This window comes from Juglans regia, chromosome 7 (genome assembly GCF_001411555.2).
Source record: "Juglans regia cultivar Chandler chromosome 7, Walnut 2.0, whole genome shotgun sequence".
Classification (NCBI taxonomy): Eukaryota; Viridiplantae; Streptophyta; class Magnoliopsida; order Fagales; family Juglandaceae; genus Juglans; species Juglans regia.
In genome coordinates, this window is record NC_049907.1 from 41,402,904 (window position 1) to 41,418,640 (window position 15,737).

The 15,737-nt window shown below is 35.4% G+C and overlaps 1 protein-coding gene across 1 annotated transcript; it reads left to right on the forward strand.

Annotated features, from left to right (window-relative positions):
- Window positions 1-12,593: 12,593 nt before the first annotated feature.
- LOC109013651 (UDP-glycosyltransferase 74F2-like) lies at window positions 12,594-15,494 on the forward strand. Its single transcript, XM_018995805.2, has 2 exons — window positions 12,594-13,615; window positions 14,542-15,494. Exons 1-2 carry the CDS (start codon window positions 12,962-12,964, stop codon window positions 15,304-15,306), a joined length of 1,419 nt encoding a protein of 472 aa, XP_018851350.1. The 5' UTR covers window positions 12,594-12,961; the 3' UTR covers window positions 15,307-15,494.
- Window positions 15,495-15,737: the final 243 nt, after the last annotated feature.

Consider the following 15,737-nt stretch of genomic DNA (forward strand, 5'->3'; position numbering starts at 1 on the left):
ATAAGTGACTCGATTTTTTTTAAATGAATGTATGACACTTTTATTTTTTTAATAAGTGACTCAAAATATTAATAATAATATTAAAAAAATAATATTTTATTCAACTTTTAACTTTCATCTCAATTCATCCCGTCTCAACTAACTGTATAAACCACGCCTTAAACAAATTCATTAACCCATGACATCCCATCTTGTTTGGAATACATGCTTCCAAAAACGTCCAAAACAATACACAATAATATCTTTTTGATTGGCCACAACCCTAATACAGGAGTCACATTCCAAATGATAGGTAGAATAATGCCCTTGTAATAACATTAAATATAATTAGTTATGGATGAACGACATCATGCCAAAAAATATAAAGGCAAATTATAGATCATGACGGACCGCTACTTATAGAAGTTTTTAGACCACTATAAATATAAGTGATTAAAGAACTATAATTATAGTCACTTATAATTATGATAAATGATTTGTATAAACCTCAAATAGACTAGTCTTATATAAACTTTAATAAAAAAAAAATAGATCTCACAAAAAAAAAAAATACTTGTATATATGTGACTTGTCTATTTAAAATTTATATCCAACATTATTCATTAATTATTAGTTTTATAAGTAACAATAGAGCATTGCAATTATAATTAGAATGGTATCATTATTGTTAGACCACGGTCCATCGTCTATATATAATTGGCCTTTATATTTTTTGCCATGATGCCACTCATCATCCGTAACTAACTATATTTAGGCTTCTCTTGAGAGCACAAACTATCTCATCTCATTTTATAATTTTCTTTTCAAACATCACTTAAGTACAAACACTTTTTAATTTTAAATCTTTAACATTATTGTGAGCAGTGCTACATATACGTATAATTTTTACTTATATTTTTACCTACAAGACTTATTTTGTTAATTTTGTTTTGAATTTCAAATTTCATAATTTTCAGCATATCAATAACTGACACGTGGATAAATAAATTTTTTGTAAGTTTTTCTTATGTACAAATAGCATTTTATATTTTATCTAATCATTACAAGTTTCTCAAACTTTCAAATAAAATACAAAAAATAATTCAACTTTTTAAAATTCTAAGATAAAAATTATATTAAAAAACTATACTCTAATAATATCTCAACTTTATAAGATTTGTATTCAACATTCTCTCTCATTTTTCAAATTTTAATAAAATATATTACTTTAAACAATCTTATCATTATTCATAAATCATTTCATTATTATTTATATATATTTTTTTATCTCGATGAGGCTATAATATTTTTAAGAGTAATATTAGATACAATCATGAATTGTGCAAGCGTTACACATTCATTTTGAAAAATAGTAAGGCCTACTATTAAAAAATTATTTTTTTCATGCAAGCATTATATTTATTCACTTTTTTTTTAAAAAAAAAGTGATTTTTACACACTTTATGATGGTAAATATTATTTATTTTTAAAGCACATACTCATAGTATCAATTGGTGCGAAGGTGACTCCTGAATTAGGGTTGTCATAGGGCTGTAATTGAGCCGAGTTGGTCTTTGGCTTGTCGAGCTATGCACAACTCAAAATACTTGACTTTGAAATTTTTATTTATTCTTTATTCGAACTTAACTCGTTAATGCATGCAGAGCCTGGTTGGTGAAAAAAGAAGGACATATCAGAAAGTAAAATATTTTTCACATAAGCATATTACGATAATAATTCATCTAAAAAACATATAAAAATTAAGAAATTTTTTTAAATAACAAAACATCATCATCTCATAACAACATGTATCAAAAAGTGTCAAAAAAACTCTTCAAAGGTAGGTTGTGAACAATGTATATAAGGTAAAAGTTTTTTTCAGTTAACAAAACGTTGTAATTTGAGGGAAATATATACCTGAAACTTATGTTATTGATTAAGTTACTGAATGAATGGATAAGACATTAAATCTCTTATGTCGTTGTTTCTACATGAAATTATATATAGTATGCGTCTCAATATTTTTTGCAAATATAGTAAATGTTCTTACAAGAAATAAATTTAAAATTTTAGAAAATCTTGGAGAAAAATATTGCTATCTCAAGTATTCATTTTAAATAAAGTGGATGATTTTTAAATCAAGCCAAGTGTTTGAAAATCTTCCAATTATTTGAAGAGTCCAAACTAAATGGGATATTTGTAGTGCTAATGAACCAAACATATTTTTCAAGTAGGACTCTTTAAATTTTAGAACCCGAAAATAATATAGTGTTAAAATTTTATTTTATTCTTATTAAATTAATTGAGTTGTTTTATTCATTATCTGGAAGAAATAAAATTAAAAGAGATGTAGTTTGTGGTGTAAGGTATGATAAATAATTTTTTTTATTAAAATTAATATTATAAAATTGTTAACTTTCACTGCTATATCCTTCAGAACTTTGAGCATTACTTCATGAGTTGTGTAGCACAAGACATCTGATCGATAAGGTCAAATGAACTTTTATTTTTCATATTTTTTTATACTCTTAAACATTTTTTTAAAAAAAATTACAACATCATTAAAAAATAACTTACTTAACCATTATTGAAAAAACAATAAACAAAAAAATTAATTGGTAGAAATGCTCGAATCCAAAATGGGTACCTCCAAGCATTTCTCTTATTTCATAGCTCGAAGAGAGGACACGTGGACAGTTGCAAACCAATTTTTTTCCCTTCTTTTATACTCTCTCTCTCTCTCTCTCTCTCTCCCCCCCCCCCTCTTCCCCTTCTTCCCCTCCCACACTGAAACTCTTTCTTCCCTTTGTGAGTCGCCGTTGTCTATGTCTTCAAGCTCAAGTACTTTTATTCCTTGTTTCCCTATATCTCTCTCTCTCTCTCTCCTTCCCCTTCTTCCCCACCACGACAGCTCCCGACAATTTCACAAGAACTCAAAGTAAGCATTTTCCTCCCATTTTTTTTCTCCAAAAATTTCATCTATTCTCTTCTCTTTCTCTCTATGTTTTCAGATCTAAGCTCTGTGAGGAAGTTTCTAGGAAAATTGTTCGTCGTGGGTTGGAGTTTGGGAGGAGGTGTTTTGGACTGAACACAAAAAATGAGAAGTTTGGAAAGTTTACATTTTTCTACCATTTATGAGAAAGTTTACTTTTTCTATTTATCTATTAGTCTTTAATGGTTTTTTAGTTCATTTGAAAATAAAAAAAATGGCATCTTCTTCTACCCCATCTGGAAACCACACAAAACAGTGTGTACTATCAACAAAAATGACGCAAGATGCCTACAGTTATAGCTCATGGACATGGTTTACGTTGTTGATCCCTCAAATCTCCTCACGCTCTTGTTTGTTCTACAACTTTTTAGTAAGATAGAATTTTGGGTTAATTGTCTATCCGATTTAAGTGTCGTTACACTAGTTTGGGAGTTGATTCTCTTGTATACGATTTATGTACGTTGGCGTTGCCTAGATTTATACTAAGAAAGTTCTTATAAAAAAAAAATGGGGGTTGATGAAAAGCAAACCAGAGCCAAAAATTGCGAAGAAATTTTTTTGTAGGAGAGAGAGAATTTTCAGATTAATCCATGAAAGAAGTGACACCGCATGAGGGATAAAATTGAAAAGCAAAGAGATAAGTCAGTAAAATGAAGAAAAAACACAAAAGGGAAGGGAATTTCTTGAGAAAACACGGTGTAGAATTGGGAAAAAATGGTGGTGGAAAAAATATTGTTCATTAGTTAGGGGAAAAATCGTAATAATACTTAGTCAAACAGGGGTATGAGAGGAACAAAAAAATTAAATAACTTAGGAACCGGGGGCAAAACCGTAATAAAGATCACTTACAAAAGGCACAAGCAAAAAGTAGAATACAAGAGCCAGGGACAAAACTGTAATAATAACCAGCTACACTGGGGCATAAATGGAAAATAAAGTGTCAAACAAGAGTTACTGTTGATTCATATTCATTTACGGATAGCCACTTTTATAGTATGAGATATATACATAGTGTAAAGGATGTGTTTCACACTACCAGCCGCATGGATGACCTGCGACAATGAAGAGGCAGCATTGATTGCCCTAGGGAGACTCCGATGCTTAAGTTAATAACACAATATGAGAATAAGTGTATGTAAAGATGAAGTGAAATGTTTGTTACCTCTCGTGGGTTATTTATAGACAGGCATGGACTTGACAGTGACTAACTCTAATCAGCATTCATGTGTGCGTATCTTTCATGATTCCTTATTAAATGGAGAAGATATCTCCTGTTTCGTAGGAGTTATCTTGCCTAAAATGATTATATCCAACTGTGATCTCCAACTTTCTAGGAGTTATCTACTACGTGGTTGTGGTCATGGGCTCTTTGGTCGTGGCCCTCTCAATCTTAAACTAAGGCTTTGGGCCGGCTTCCTAGCAATGGGCCTAGTTATCCAGGGGCATCCAAATATCCCTTCCAATTACTCCGCTAATTTTCTTTGTGCTGACACATGAGAAATTAAACTTTTGGATTCTTATAACCACTGCCTACCTCGATGGTCTGTGGGCATGCATATGTACTTTACCCCTTACCTGGCTAGAGTTTATGCTAGTTGGTGTGTTCGAGCCCGTACCCTTTCTTTTGAAAGGACATGGCTTACGTAAATGATAACTGTTCTCACTAATTAAATGATTTTCAAAAGAAATGGCAACCGTTGGCGCAACCAACTTTTCGGATACCCAAAAACCCAAAAGAGGGCGAGATTCTGGTGGGTGGCCAGGACACTATTGGTGATGGAGCCTTTGAAGAATGAGTAGATGAGGAGGTCGGCGCCCAGCATGATGAGCCGTTGGATGAGTAAGTTGGCGCCCAGCATGACGTAGTCCCTATGGGGAAGTGTTTGCACCCAAGCTTGAGGCTGCCATGGCCCCGAACCTAAGTCTGGGGCGGCTAGCGTGGGTTGAAGCTAATGTAATAAGGGACACCAGTTGGGTGGAAGATGCTGGCCCTCGTTGCCCTCCGCCTCCTTTGGTGCTGGAGTGGAGATGGCAAGCGCCTAAGGAGAATATTGTCTTCAGTACAACTGTTTTCCCTATATCTTTTTGCTTGTGTAGCGCCTTGGATAGTGGATGACAGGGTCCACTTGGAGGAGGAAGTTTGTGAACAGCTGAAGTTCTCTTATTTCGCCAAGAAAAAAAATTATTGCCTTAAGGCTGAGAAAGACTATCTATAATACTGCCTGGAGTAGTCGGATGGCTATGTTCACTCCCTGGAGGCAAGCCTTGACTCTCTTCGCTAGGAGTCGTGCGACCTGCGCTCTGAGCTCCTCTGTGTGCAAGCTCTCCATGTTCGTGACAGTTTTGCCTTGCATATGGCAGAGATGGAAAAAGCTGCCATCAGGGCGGAAGTGTTACGCCTGAGTGAGGCGTTGGAATCCTCACATAGGGCCTCAGCCGATGCTGAAAGAAAATGCCAGGAGGTGTTCTGGCAAGAACACCAACAGAAGGAGGTGGTCGTAGCCCTGGCTAACTTTGTGGGTGCATCGCGAGTTTGTACTCGACCTTTGGCAGCTAACCGTTGAGAGGGTTATGGGGTCTTGTGACCTCCTTACCCTTGCTGGTTGCCCCGCGAGTGTATACTTATCCTTTTGTGGCTAACTTGTTGGGTGCACTGTGAGTGTGTACTCGATCTTTGGCAACTAACCATTGAGGGGGTCGTGGGGTCATGTGACCTTCACTCCACTGTTGGTTGCCTCGCAAGTGTATACCCATCCTTTGGTGGCTAACTGTTGGGTGCACCGCGAGTGTGTACTCGACCTTTAGTGGCTAATCATTGAGGGGGTCGTGGGGTCTTGTGACCTCGGCACCCTTATTGGTTGCCCCGTCAGTGTATACTCGTCCTTTGGTGGCTAACTGTTAGGTGCACCGCGAGTATGTACTCAACCTTTGGTGGCTAACAGTTGAGGGGGTCGGGGGGTCTTGTGACCTCTGCGCCCTTGTTGATTGCCTTGCGAGTGTATACTCGTCCTTTGGTGACTATCTGTTGGGTGCACCGTGAGTGTGTACTCGACATTTGGTGGCTAACCATTGAGAGGGCTAACTGTTGAGGGGGTCGTGGGGTCTTGTGACCTCTGCACCCTTGTTGGTTATCCCGTGAGTGTATACTCGTCCTTTGGTAGTTAATTGTTGGGTGCACCGCGAGTGTGTACTTGATCTTTGGTAGCTAACTGTTAAGGAGGCCGTGGAGTCTTGTGACCTTTGCGCCGTTGTTGGTTGCCCCACGAGTGTATACTCATCCTTTGGTGGCTAATTGTTGAGAGGGTCGTGGGGTCTGCTGACCTCCACTCCCTCCTTGGTTGTAGTGGGTTGAGTGCTTACTCGCTTTTTATTGCCTTGAGTCCCGTCAAAATGTACATTTCAAAAACCAAAATTGTCTCTAAAATAAAGGCATAAGAAAATAACTTTTTAAGGATAAAACCTCTTTTAAGTGTTCGACATTTTATGGGTGTTGTAGCTCCCTTCTTTGCTGCCCTACTATTCTCTTGAACACTATGATTGTTGTGGATTAGGTGGCGCCCTTAGTCCTAGTGTGCCAATCGTGTTTATCATCCTGGTGCCCTCAGCTGTTGGCCCTTTTGTCTTTATCTTTGGAATTATTTTGGTTCCTATTCTCCAGTTTGGTTTCCTACTTCCGTGGTTTCAAGAAAGCCTGTAATGTATCATCCTCATTAATGAAGTCATCTGCTCGGTCCATAAACTCCCTTAATGTGGATGAAGTCCTTCTGGCCAATTCAGCCATGAATGGACTTCGAGACCAAATTCTTCCCAAGAGGGCAGTCAAGGTGATCTTTTCATCTTGGTCGTCCGTGATGAGCCTCTCTTTGTTGAAGCGCGCTAGGTAGGTTTTCAGGTTCTCACCCTCCTTTTGTTTTATGGTCAGTAGATAGGCAGCTAGCTTAAGACGCCTTCTACTTTCCATGAACTGCATAAGGAACTGTTTTGCTAGCTCTTTAAAACTGCCAATGGATCTAGGGCATAAGGATCCAAACCAGTCTCGTGCTATCTTCTTTAATGTTAACGGGAATGCGCGACAGGCCACCTCCCTTAAGAAGCCATGGAGGGTCATGTGTGCTTTAAAATTTTCAAGGTGATCAACAGAACCCTTGGATCCATCATATAGGTTGATTTGTGGTACCTTAAATTTGGAGGGTAGTGGAACTGTCATGACCTCCTCGCTGTAAAGGAAGTTCGTCCGGGTAAGAAGCTGCTCCATGGAAGAAGAACCACCCATCCTTTTCGCATTTCCTCGTACTTGTCAACCAAACTATGTAGCTCATTGTGCATTTTTCTCTTTTCCATATCTTTGCTATTTACCCCATCCACACTATGTGCATCTCCTTCAGCCTGCCCATTTCAGGTTGGTGGTTATCCTTCTACCTTTTCAATTTCTCGTTCTCCTTTTGCAGTTGCTCAACAACTGCCATCACCTGCTTCAGCCTCTTTTCTGTTTCTGCTAACCTCGTCTCCACTTCCGTCATGCTTGTTTCTGAGTCTCGATGCATGTGTGATCACGTAACGGTTGCCATGTAAAAATCACATTGATGCCTGTCTCAAAGATCCCATAGACGGCGCCAATGTAAAAGATGTGTTTCATACCACCAATTGCACAGATAACCTGTGACAATAAAGAGACGGCACTAGTTGCCCTAGGGAAATTCTGATGCTTAAGTCAGGAACACAATATGAGAAGAAGTGAATGTAAAGATGAAGTGAAATGTTTGTTACCTCTCATGGGTTATTTATAGATGGCCATGAACTTGATGGTGACTAACTCTAATCACCATTCCCGTATGCATATCCTTCATGATCCTTCATTAAATGGAGATGATATCTCCTGTTTCATAAGAGTTATCTTGCCTAATATGATAGTATCCAACTATGATCTCCAATTTTATGAGAGTTATCTACCATGTAGTTGTGGTCATGGGCTCTTTGGTCGTGACCCTTTCAACCCTAAGCTAAGGCTTTGGGCCAACTATCTAGTAGTGTGCCTGGTCACCTAGGGGATTCAAATATCTCCTCCATATAGGTATATATATATATATATATATATATATATATTATCAATATATAAATTAGTTTTAATCAAATTGAGTTAACAAGTTGATTTAGATAAAAATGAAGGATCTTAACGACGTTTAAAAGTCAAATTTTATCAGATATACTTCATTTACTAATCTAACAGATGTCTAATTTTATAAACCAACATTTTTTTTTTATGGGTCAAATTCAATTTAAATTTATCTGAACGGGATATCGAACAAATTCATTTTGTTGTGGAGGAAGGCAAAATAAAAAAGAGATTTGGTAGGAAGACGGAATGGGTCTCTGTTTTCGGTGGGGCTAAGTGCAACTTTTACCACAACAACGAGAAGGCCTCCCAATCAAGAAGTTTTATTCATTATAATAGGCAAAGCCAAATACTTTCCGCTTTGTAAAAGTTACTGACTTTTACAGCTTCAGCTCCCGTTAGATAAATATTGATCCAGAAAAATTCGGGATTCAAGAAAAGTGAAAGCAAGAAACGGTAGAACAAGCACAAATTTAAAAAAGTGCTACGAAATTAAAATCTGCGAATTTAGTTTCTCTTTTTTTTTTTTCATTTTCTGAAGAATCAAACAGAAAATTCAGGATGAGACTGAATGGTAACGTGTTACCTATGAGAAACGAAAGCGGTGTCGACGGAGACAGGCAAAGCAGTGGGTTGTTTGAGTGGAGCTGCTGTAGGTGCATGATGGTGGCGATGCTGCTGCGGGATGGAGGAGTTGTAGGTCGTCAAATTGGGGGGTAAAGGTTCTAAAAAGATCGAAACGATACGTTTTCATTTTTATTGATAAACGAAGCGTTTTTGGTTTGGCCACATCAGATCCTTTTGCACGGCGACTGCACGAGACGACTGCAGTAAGCATTTTACTTTACTTTCATGTGATAGAAATGATGCTTATTTTTTTTTAAAAAAATATCAACTGACGTGGCATGATATCACGTTAGTCGACTGCACGGCGTTTACCTGCAGAGACTGTGTATAGAAGAGCTGGAAAGTAAAACTTGCACTTAGCCCTACCGAAAATAGAGACCCATTCCGTCTTCCTACCAAATCTCTTTTTTGTTTTGCCTTCCTCCACAACAGAAAGCAAAGTTGTCCAATAAAACCCACCAACGTGATTTTGGTCCCTTCAAATCGCTAGTCCAAAAACTCCAGTTCCTTCAACCTTTCGTTGTCGGCCTGTACCACAACAACGAGAAGGCCTCCAAATCAAGAAGTTTAATTCATTATAATAGGCAAAGCCAAATACTTTCCGCTCTGTAAAAGTTACCGACTTTTACAACTTCAGCTCCCGTGAGATAAATATTGATCCAGAAAAATTTAGGATTCAAGAAAAGTGAAAGCAATAAACGGTAGAACAAACACAAATTTAAAAAAGTCTTACGAAATTAAAATTTGCGAATTTAGTTTTTTTTTTTTTCATTGTCCGGAGAACCAAACAGAAAATTCAAGATGAAACTGAATGGTAACGTGTTACTTATGAGAGACGAAAGCGGTATCAATGGAGACAGGCAAAGCAGTGGGTTGTTTGAGTGGAGCTGCTGCAAGTGCATGACGGTGGCGATGCTGCTGCAGGATGGTGGAGTTGTAGGTCGTCAAATTGGGGGTAAAGGTTCAAAAACGATCGAAACGATGCGTTTTCATTTTTATTAATAAACGGTGTGTTTTTAATTTGGCCACGTCAGATCTATTTGCACGGCGACTGCTCGAGGTGATTGCAATAAATATTTTACTTTATTTTTGTGTGATAAAAAATGATGCTTAATCTTTTTTTTTTTAAATATCAATTGACGTGGTATGATATGACGTTAGTCGATTGGACGCGTTTACCTGGGAAGTATTGTATAGAAGAGCTGAATCAAGGAAAATGCTACTTGCCCCGCTGGGGGCTCCCGCTGGGGCATGTAGCATTTTTTTATATATTTTTTTTAAATTTATTTTTATATAGATATTTTTAATAATTTTAAATATTTTAAAAAATAAATAAAAATTATAATATTATTTAAAAATATTTTCTTAATTACAAAGTAGAATAAAAATTAATATTTAATGATTTGTATTTTAATTTCTGATTAAGGAAGTGTTTTTTAATGATTTTTTTTTTACATTCTGATTAAGGAAGTGTTTTTTAATGATTTTTTTTTTTACTTTCTGACTAAGGAAGTGTTTTTTAATGATTTTTTTTTTACTTTTTGATTAAGGAAATGTTTTTTAATGATATTTTAAATTTATTTTATTTTTTAAAAATATTTATAAGTGTAAAAAAAATCTATATAAAAAATAAATTAAAAAATTACACATAAAAAAGTACATGTTAAGCTCAACGGGAGTCTCCAACGGAGGCTGTAATATGACTATTTTAAATATTTTTAAAAAAAATTATAATATTATTAAAAAATATTTTCTTAATCATGAAGTAAAATAAAAAATTATAAAAAAATTCATAATTAAGAAAATATTTTTTAATATATATTTTTTACTTTTAGATTAAAAAATTATTCTTTTAATAATATTTTAATTTTATTTTATTTTTTAAAATATTAAAAAATCTATATAAAAATTATTTAAATAAAATATATATTAAATAATACTACAACCCAACGGGAGCTGTAGCACTACCCGCTGAATCAATAATCGGCTCAGAAGCCTTTTGAGTTGTACTCTTTCCGGATGACCTCATCAGTGACCTATGTACTGGTGGCCAGCTGGCTGGGTCGACAACATCGCGCAATCAATCAATCCAAAGCACTAATCTTTATAACATAAAATAATCATATGTAAATAGAGTCGTTGCGAATCACTAGCGATGCATTGAACTTTTCCAAATTTTATTATTATTTTAAAATTTAAAAAATTAAATTATTTATTATATTTTATATTAAAATTTAAAAAATTATAATAATAAAATTATATAATATTTCCGTATAAAAAAATCTTAGGCATGTTTGACAAATATAAATATGAAAAGATCTCAAAATCTTTTAAATGTTTTATAATTTTATTCTCTAACATTACTTAAATATAAAATATTTTTTAATTTTTAATTTAACTTATTATGTAATTATTATTTAAACAAAAAAATTAATACATTTTTTTATAAATTTCAAAATAAAAATTAAAAAATATTTATAATTTTATTTATTCACTTTCATAATCTTTAATACAATATCTATTTTAAAATATATTTCTATTTAATATTTTTTTGTCTCATTTTTTAAGACTATATTCATTCAAATTATTTTATTATAACTATTCACAAAATTTTCAAATATTCTAATCTAAAACACGACCTTTATTTTTTAATAAAATAGACTAAATTTCAATTTTATTGATAACAGTCTCTAAGAGAAAATACCTTTTCGAAATGGGGAAGCATTATGACCTTAATTTTGGAATTTCATCACGTGATTTTTTATGTAAATATTGTAATTAGGATATTTTAAGTGAGTGCTACTGACAAACTTTCGATATTATTCTCTTTTGTAAAAAAATAATAAATTTAAAATTATAATTACATTTCAAAAAAACTAGGGGTGAAAACCGACGTCGTCGACGCGGTTTTTGGGCAAAACCGACGCCGACCGACGGCTGGAAAAATGGATGAGGTGCCGACCGTAACCGGTCGATGGCGAGGAGGACACCGATCGAGGCAGTTCTCTGCCGGTTCTCGATCGGCGTCGGTTCTTTGGCGGTTCTAGTGAGATAATTATGAGAGAGAATGAGAGAGGGAGAGATGCATAGGAGAGAGAGAGAGTTACAGAAGAGAGAGAGAGAGAGGGTTACAAAGGAGGGTTCGGGGAAGAAGAAGATCGGGGGAGAAGAAGAACTCTTAACGAAACGACGCCGTTTCACTTAAGTTTAAGTGGAACGGCGTCGTTTCAGACTTATTATTTTGTTCTTACGTCCTTAATAAAACGACGACGTTTGGTTTAATGTCAAACGGCGTCGTTTCCAGTATCATTTGCAGTACTTATTAACTAAAACGGCGCCGTTCAACTTAAACTTAAGTGGAACGACGCCGTTTTGATAAGGGTATATTAAAAAAAAAAAAGATTTTATTATATCGGTCGGTTCAGCGGTCCGGTCTAGCTTCAAATCGAGACCGAACCGCTGAACATCGGTTTCTTGAAATTTCCACCGCACGCCGACCGGTTCTCCACCGGTTCCGGCCGGTTCATGACGCGGCCGATCGGTTCGCGTCGGTGGCGGCCGGTGCTGTCGGTTTCTGTACAGTCCTAAAAAAAACTATAATTTTAAATTAAAAAATTAAAAAATTAATTTAAATTAAAAAATAATTTTATTTTATCTCATTATTATAATTTTTTTAAATTTTAATATAATAATATTATTAAAAAATAATATTTTAAAAATATTTTATTCATATAAAACCATCTGTCACTTATCACATCTCAACTTCTCCCAGCGGACAAACCACCAGCTAAAATATTTGTAAGCTGTGATGATCCTGAAATTGAGCGCAATATGCATACAAAGAATTTAAAACTGAAGACCCGAAATCCAAAGCATTACAGACACAAAAAAGAAAAGATGCCGTAATTAGAATGAATGGATGGTAGTAGAACGGTAGAACCACAGCAAGTTGACACTCCGGTACTAGAAACCTAGCTACCAGTCTACTCCGAGCGGGATCTGCAGAGCGTGGGTAGAACCCTAGCTACCAGTCTACTCCTACTGGGATCTGCAGAGCGTGGACGCACCGGTAGAAACCTAGCTACCAGTCTGCTGCTACTGGGATCTGCAGAGCTCTGTTCCACTACTTTCCTCATGATATGTTCCTATAAATTAATAGTAGTTTTTGCCTGATCAAGTGGAGTGATAGAGAGAGATCAGAAAGAGTGACATATATTGCGAGAGAGAGAGAGTGATCGATCGAGGGAGAGATGGCGGAAAACAAAGCATACAGGGGCCATGTCTTAGCGGTGACTTATCCAAGCCAAGGTCACATAAACCCTCTGCTCCAATTCTCAAAGAGATTAGCCTCCAAAGGGCTTAAGGCAACCATAGCCACCTCTGTTTTCATCCACAACGCCATGGAGCTCCATAAAGCATCGGGCGGCCCCGTCCAATTTGAAACGATATCGGACGGCTATGATGAAGGTGGGTTCGCTCAAGCCGAAAGCATCCATGAGTATCTCACCCGCATGGAAGCCGCCGGCACAAAAACCCTATCCGACCTCATCCTCAAGTACAAAGACACAGCAACCCCTATTGATTGCGTAATATATGACCCTTTTATGCCATGGGCTTTGGAAGTATCCAAAAAGTTTGGCTTGATTGGAGCAGCTTTCTTTACTCAAACTTGTGCTGTTAATTACATATACTATCTAGTGCATCACGGGCACTTGAAGCTCCCGATAACTTCCACACCCATCTCCATTCCTGGTTTCCCGTTGCTTGAGCTTGACGACATGCCATCTTTCATCACTGTGTCCGGGTCCTATCCCGCTTACTTCGCGATGGTGCTAAATCAATTTATTAACACAGACAAAGCCGATTGGGTTCTTGTCAACACTTTCTACGAGCTAGAGCGTGAGGTCAGTACTTATGCTATATATATACATACGACAGTTGTATAGATCATAAGGTTGTACATGAAAAAAATCAACTACAATCATTTATGTTGAACTATTTTTGTCTTATTTTCCTTTCAGTAATTATATGATCAAACTTACGGTTTCGGATGGTATGAATATTTTAAATAATTTAAGAATAGTAGGAAAATAATTTATAAATAATTTATAAATAATAATAATAATTTATAAATAATATTAAACAGTAAATGATTAATATGAGAAAATTTTAGAACAGTAATTTTAGAACAGTCATGTTTTTACAAAATTTTTCAACTCATTTTATCTCATCTAATTATTATAATTTTTTTTAATTTTCATATAAAATAAAATAAATAATTTAATTTTTTAAAATTATAAAATAAAAATAATATTAAAAAATATATTTTAATAATATTTTATTTAACATTTTAATTTTAATCGTAATTAATTTTATCTCAATAATATGAACTATCTTACTATTATTAATAAATTATTTAATATTTTTTTTAATTATTCTTCGTTATTTTTTATTAGTATTCACATGTGGTCTTAAAAATTACTTTTACTATTGAGACCCGTTCTTACCAATGGCACACACAAGCTTTCACAAGTTGTACCTAGCTAACCTTAACTATTTTTCCTTTTCAAATATCGACACATATATTCAATATGCACTTGTGCAAGCTAAGTAGACACTGCTGATCACATGCATGGGATATCTTCTGTAGACATATGATTAATTTTAAAGAAAGAAAAATAATAAATATACAATATTTTTTTCCAATATTGTAATGTTAATATTTGGAAAGTTTTGTGTTATAACATTAATTTGTAGGTTTGTAGTTTGATCTGATAATTTGAAATCAGTTCGTAGTTTTGTTGATCATTTTGTGCTTTATGATCACAAGGTGGCGGATGCCATGTCAAAAGTTTGCAGATTGCTGACGATTGGGCCAACAGTTCCATCTTTCTACCTAGACAACCGTATCGAAAACGATACAGATTATGGGCTTCATGTTTTCGCATCAGATTCTTCTCTTTGCATCAATTGGCTGAACGAGAAACCAGCAGGATCTGTTGTTTACGCGGCATTCGGTAGCATGGCCGGTTTAAGCAAACAGCAACTGGAGGAGGTTGCGTTTGGATTGAAAGGAACCGGTTTCTATTTTTTGTGGGTAGTCAAGGCTTCAGAGGAAGCAAACCTCCCAGAAAACTTTGTGAAAGAGGCAGGCGAGAAGGGCTTGTTTGTGCGTTGGAGCCCTCAACTGGAAGTGCTATCGAATAAGGCAATTGGGTGCTTTCTCACGCACTGTGGGTGGAATTCGACCGTAGAGGCATTGGGCTTGGGAGTACCGATGGTGGGGATGCCACAGTGGACTGACCAAAATCCAAATTCCAAATATATTGAGGATGTCTGGAAGGTGGGACTTAGGGTTAAGGTTGATAAACGTGAGAGTGGCAATATTGCGAGGAGAGAAGAGATTGAGTCTTGCATTAGGGAAGTAATGGAGGGGGAGAGAGGGAAAGAAATGAAGGAGAATGCCAAGAAATGGAGGGCATTGGCTTTAGCAGCAGTCAGTGAGGGTGGCACTTCGGACAAGAATATTGATGAATTCATAACTGAAGTGACCAGGCGTGATGGGCATCAAGATGGATCTAGTCTTAAAAATTGATTATGAATTTAAGAGATTCTATTCCCATAGATTCATATCAAGATGTTAATTACCTGGCCATGCAACATTGTGTAATTTCCTCGATGATCTGTTACCAGCCTTAATGAACGTGATATTTTGATCATTTTCCATAATAAGATCATGCTACTTTGTTTTTTGGAGGAATATTAATTTGACAATTTGGAGTACTCATTTTGTCTTTGCAGTACTTAATTAAGGTGCCCCTCTAATATTTAGATCATATATATATATATATATATATATCATGTTAGTTTTTCAATCTAATTATTTTTATTGATATATATATATATATATATATATATATTTATTATGTTAGTTTTTCAATTAACGTGTCATTTCAAGTAACGATAAATGCATGCATATATGTAAATTATCTGTAATGCTCTAATGGAGGTTCAAACCACATTTAG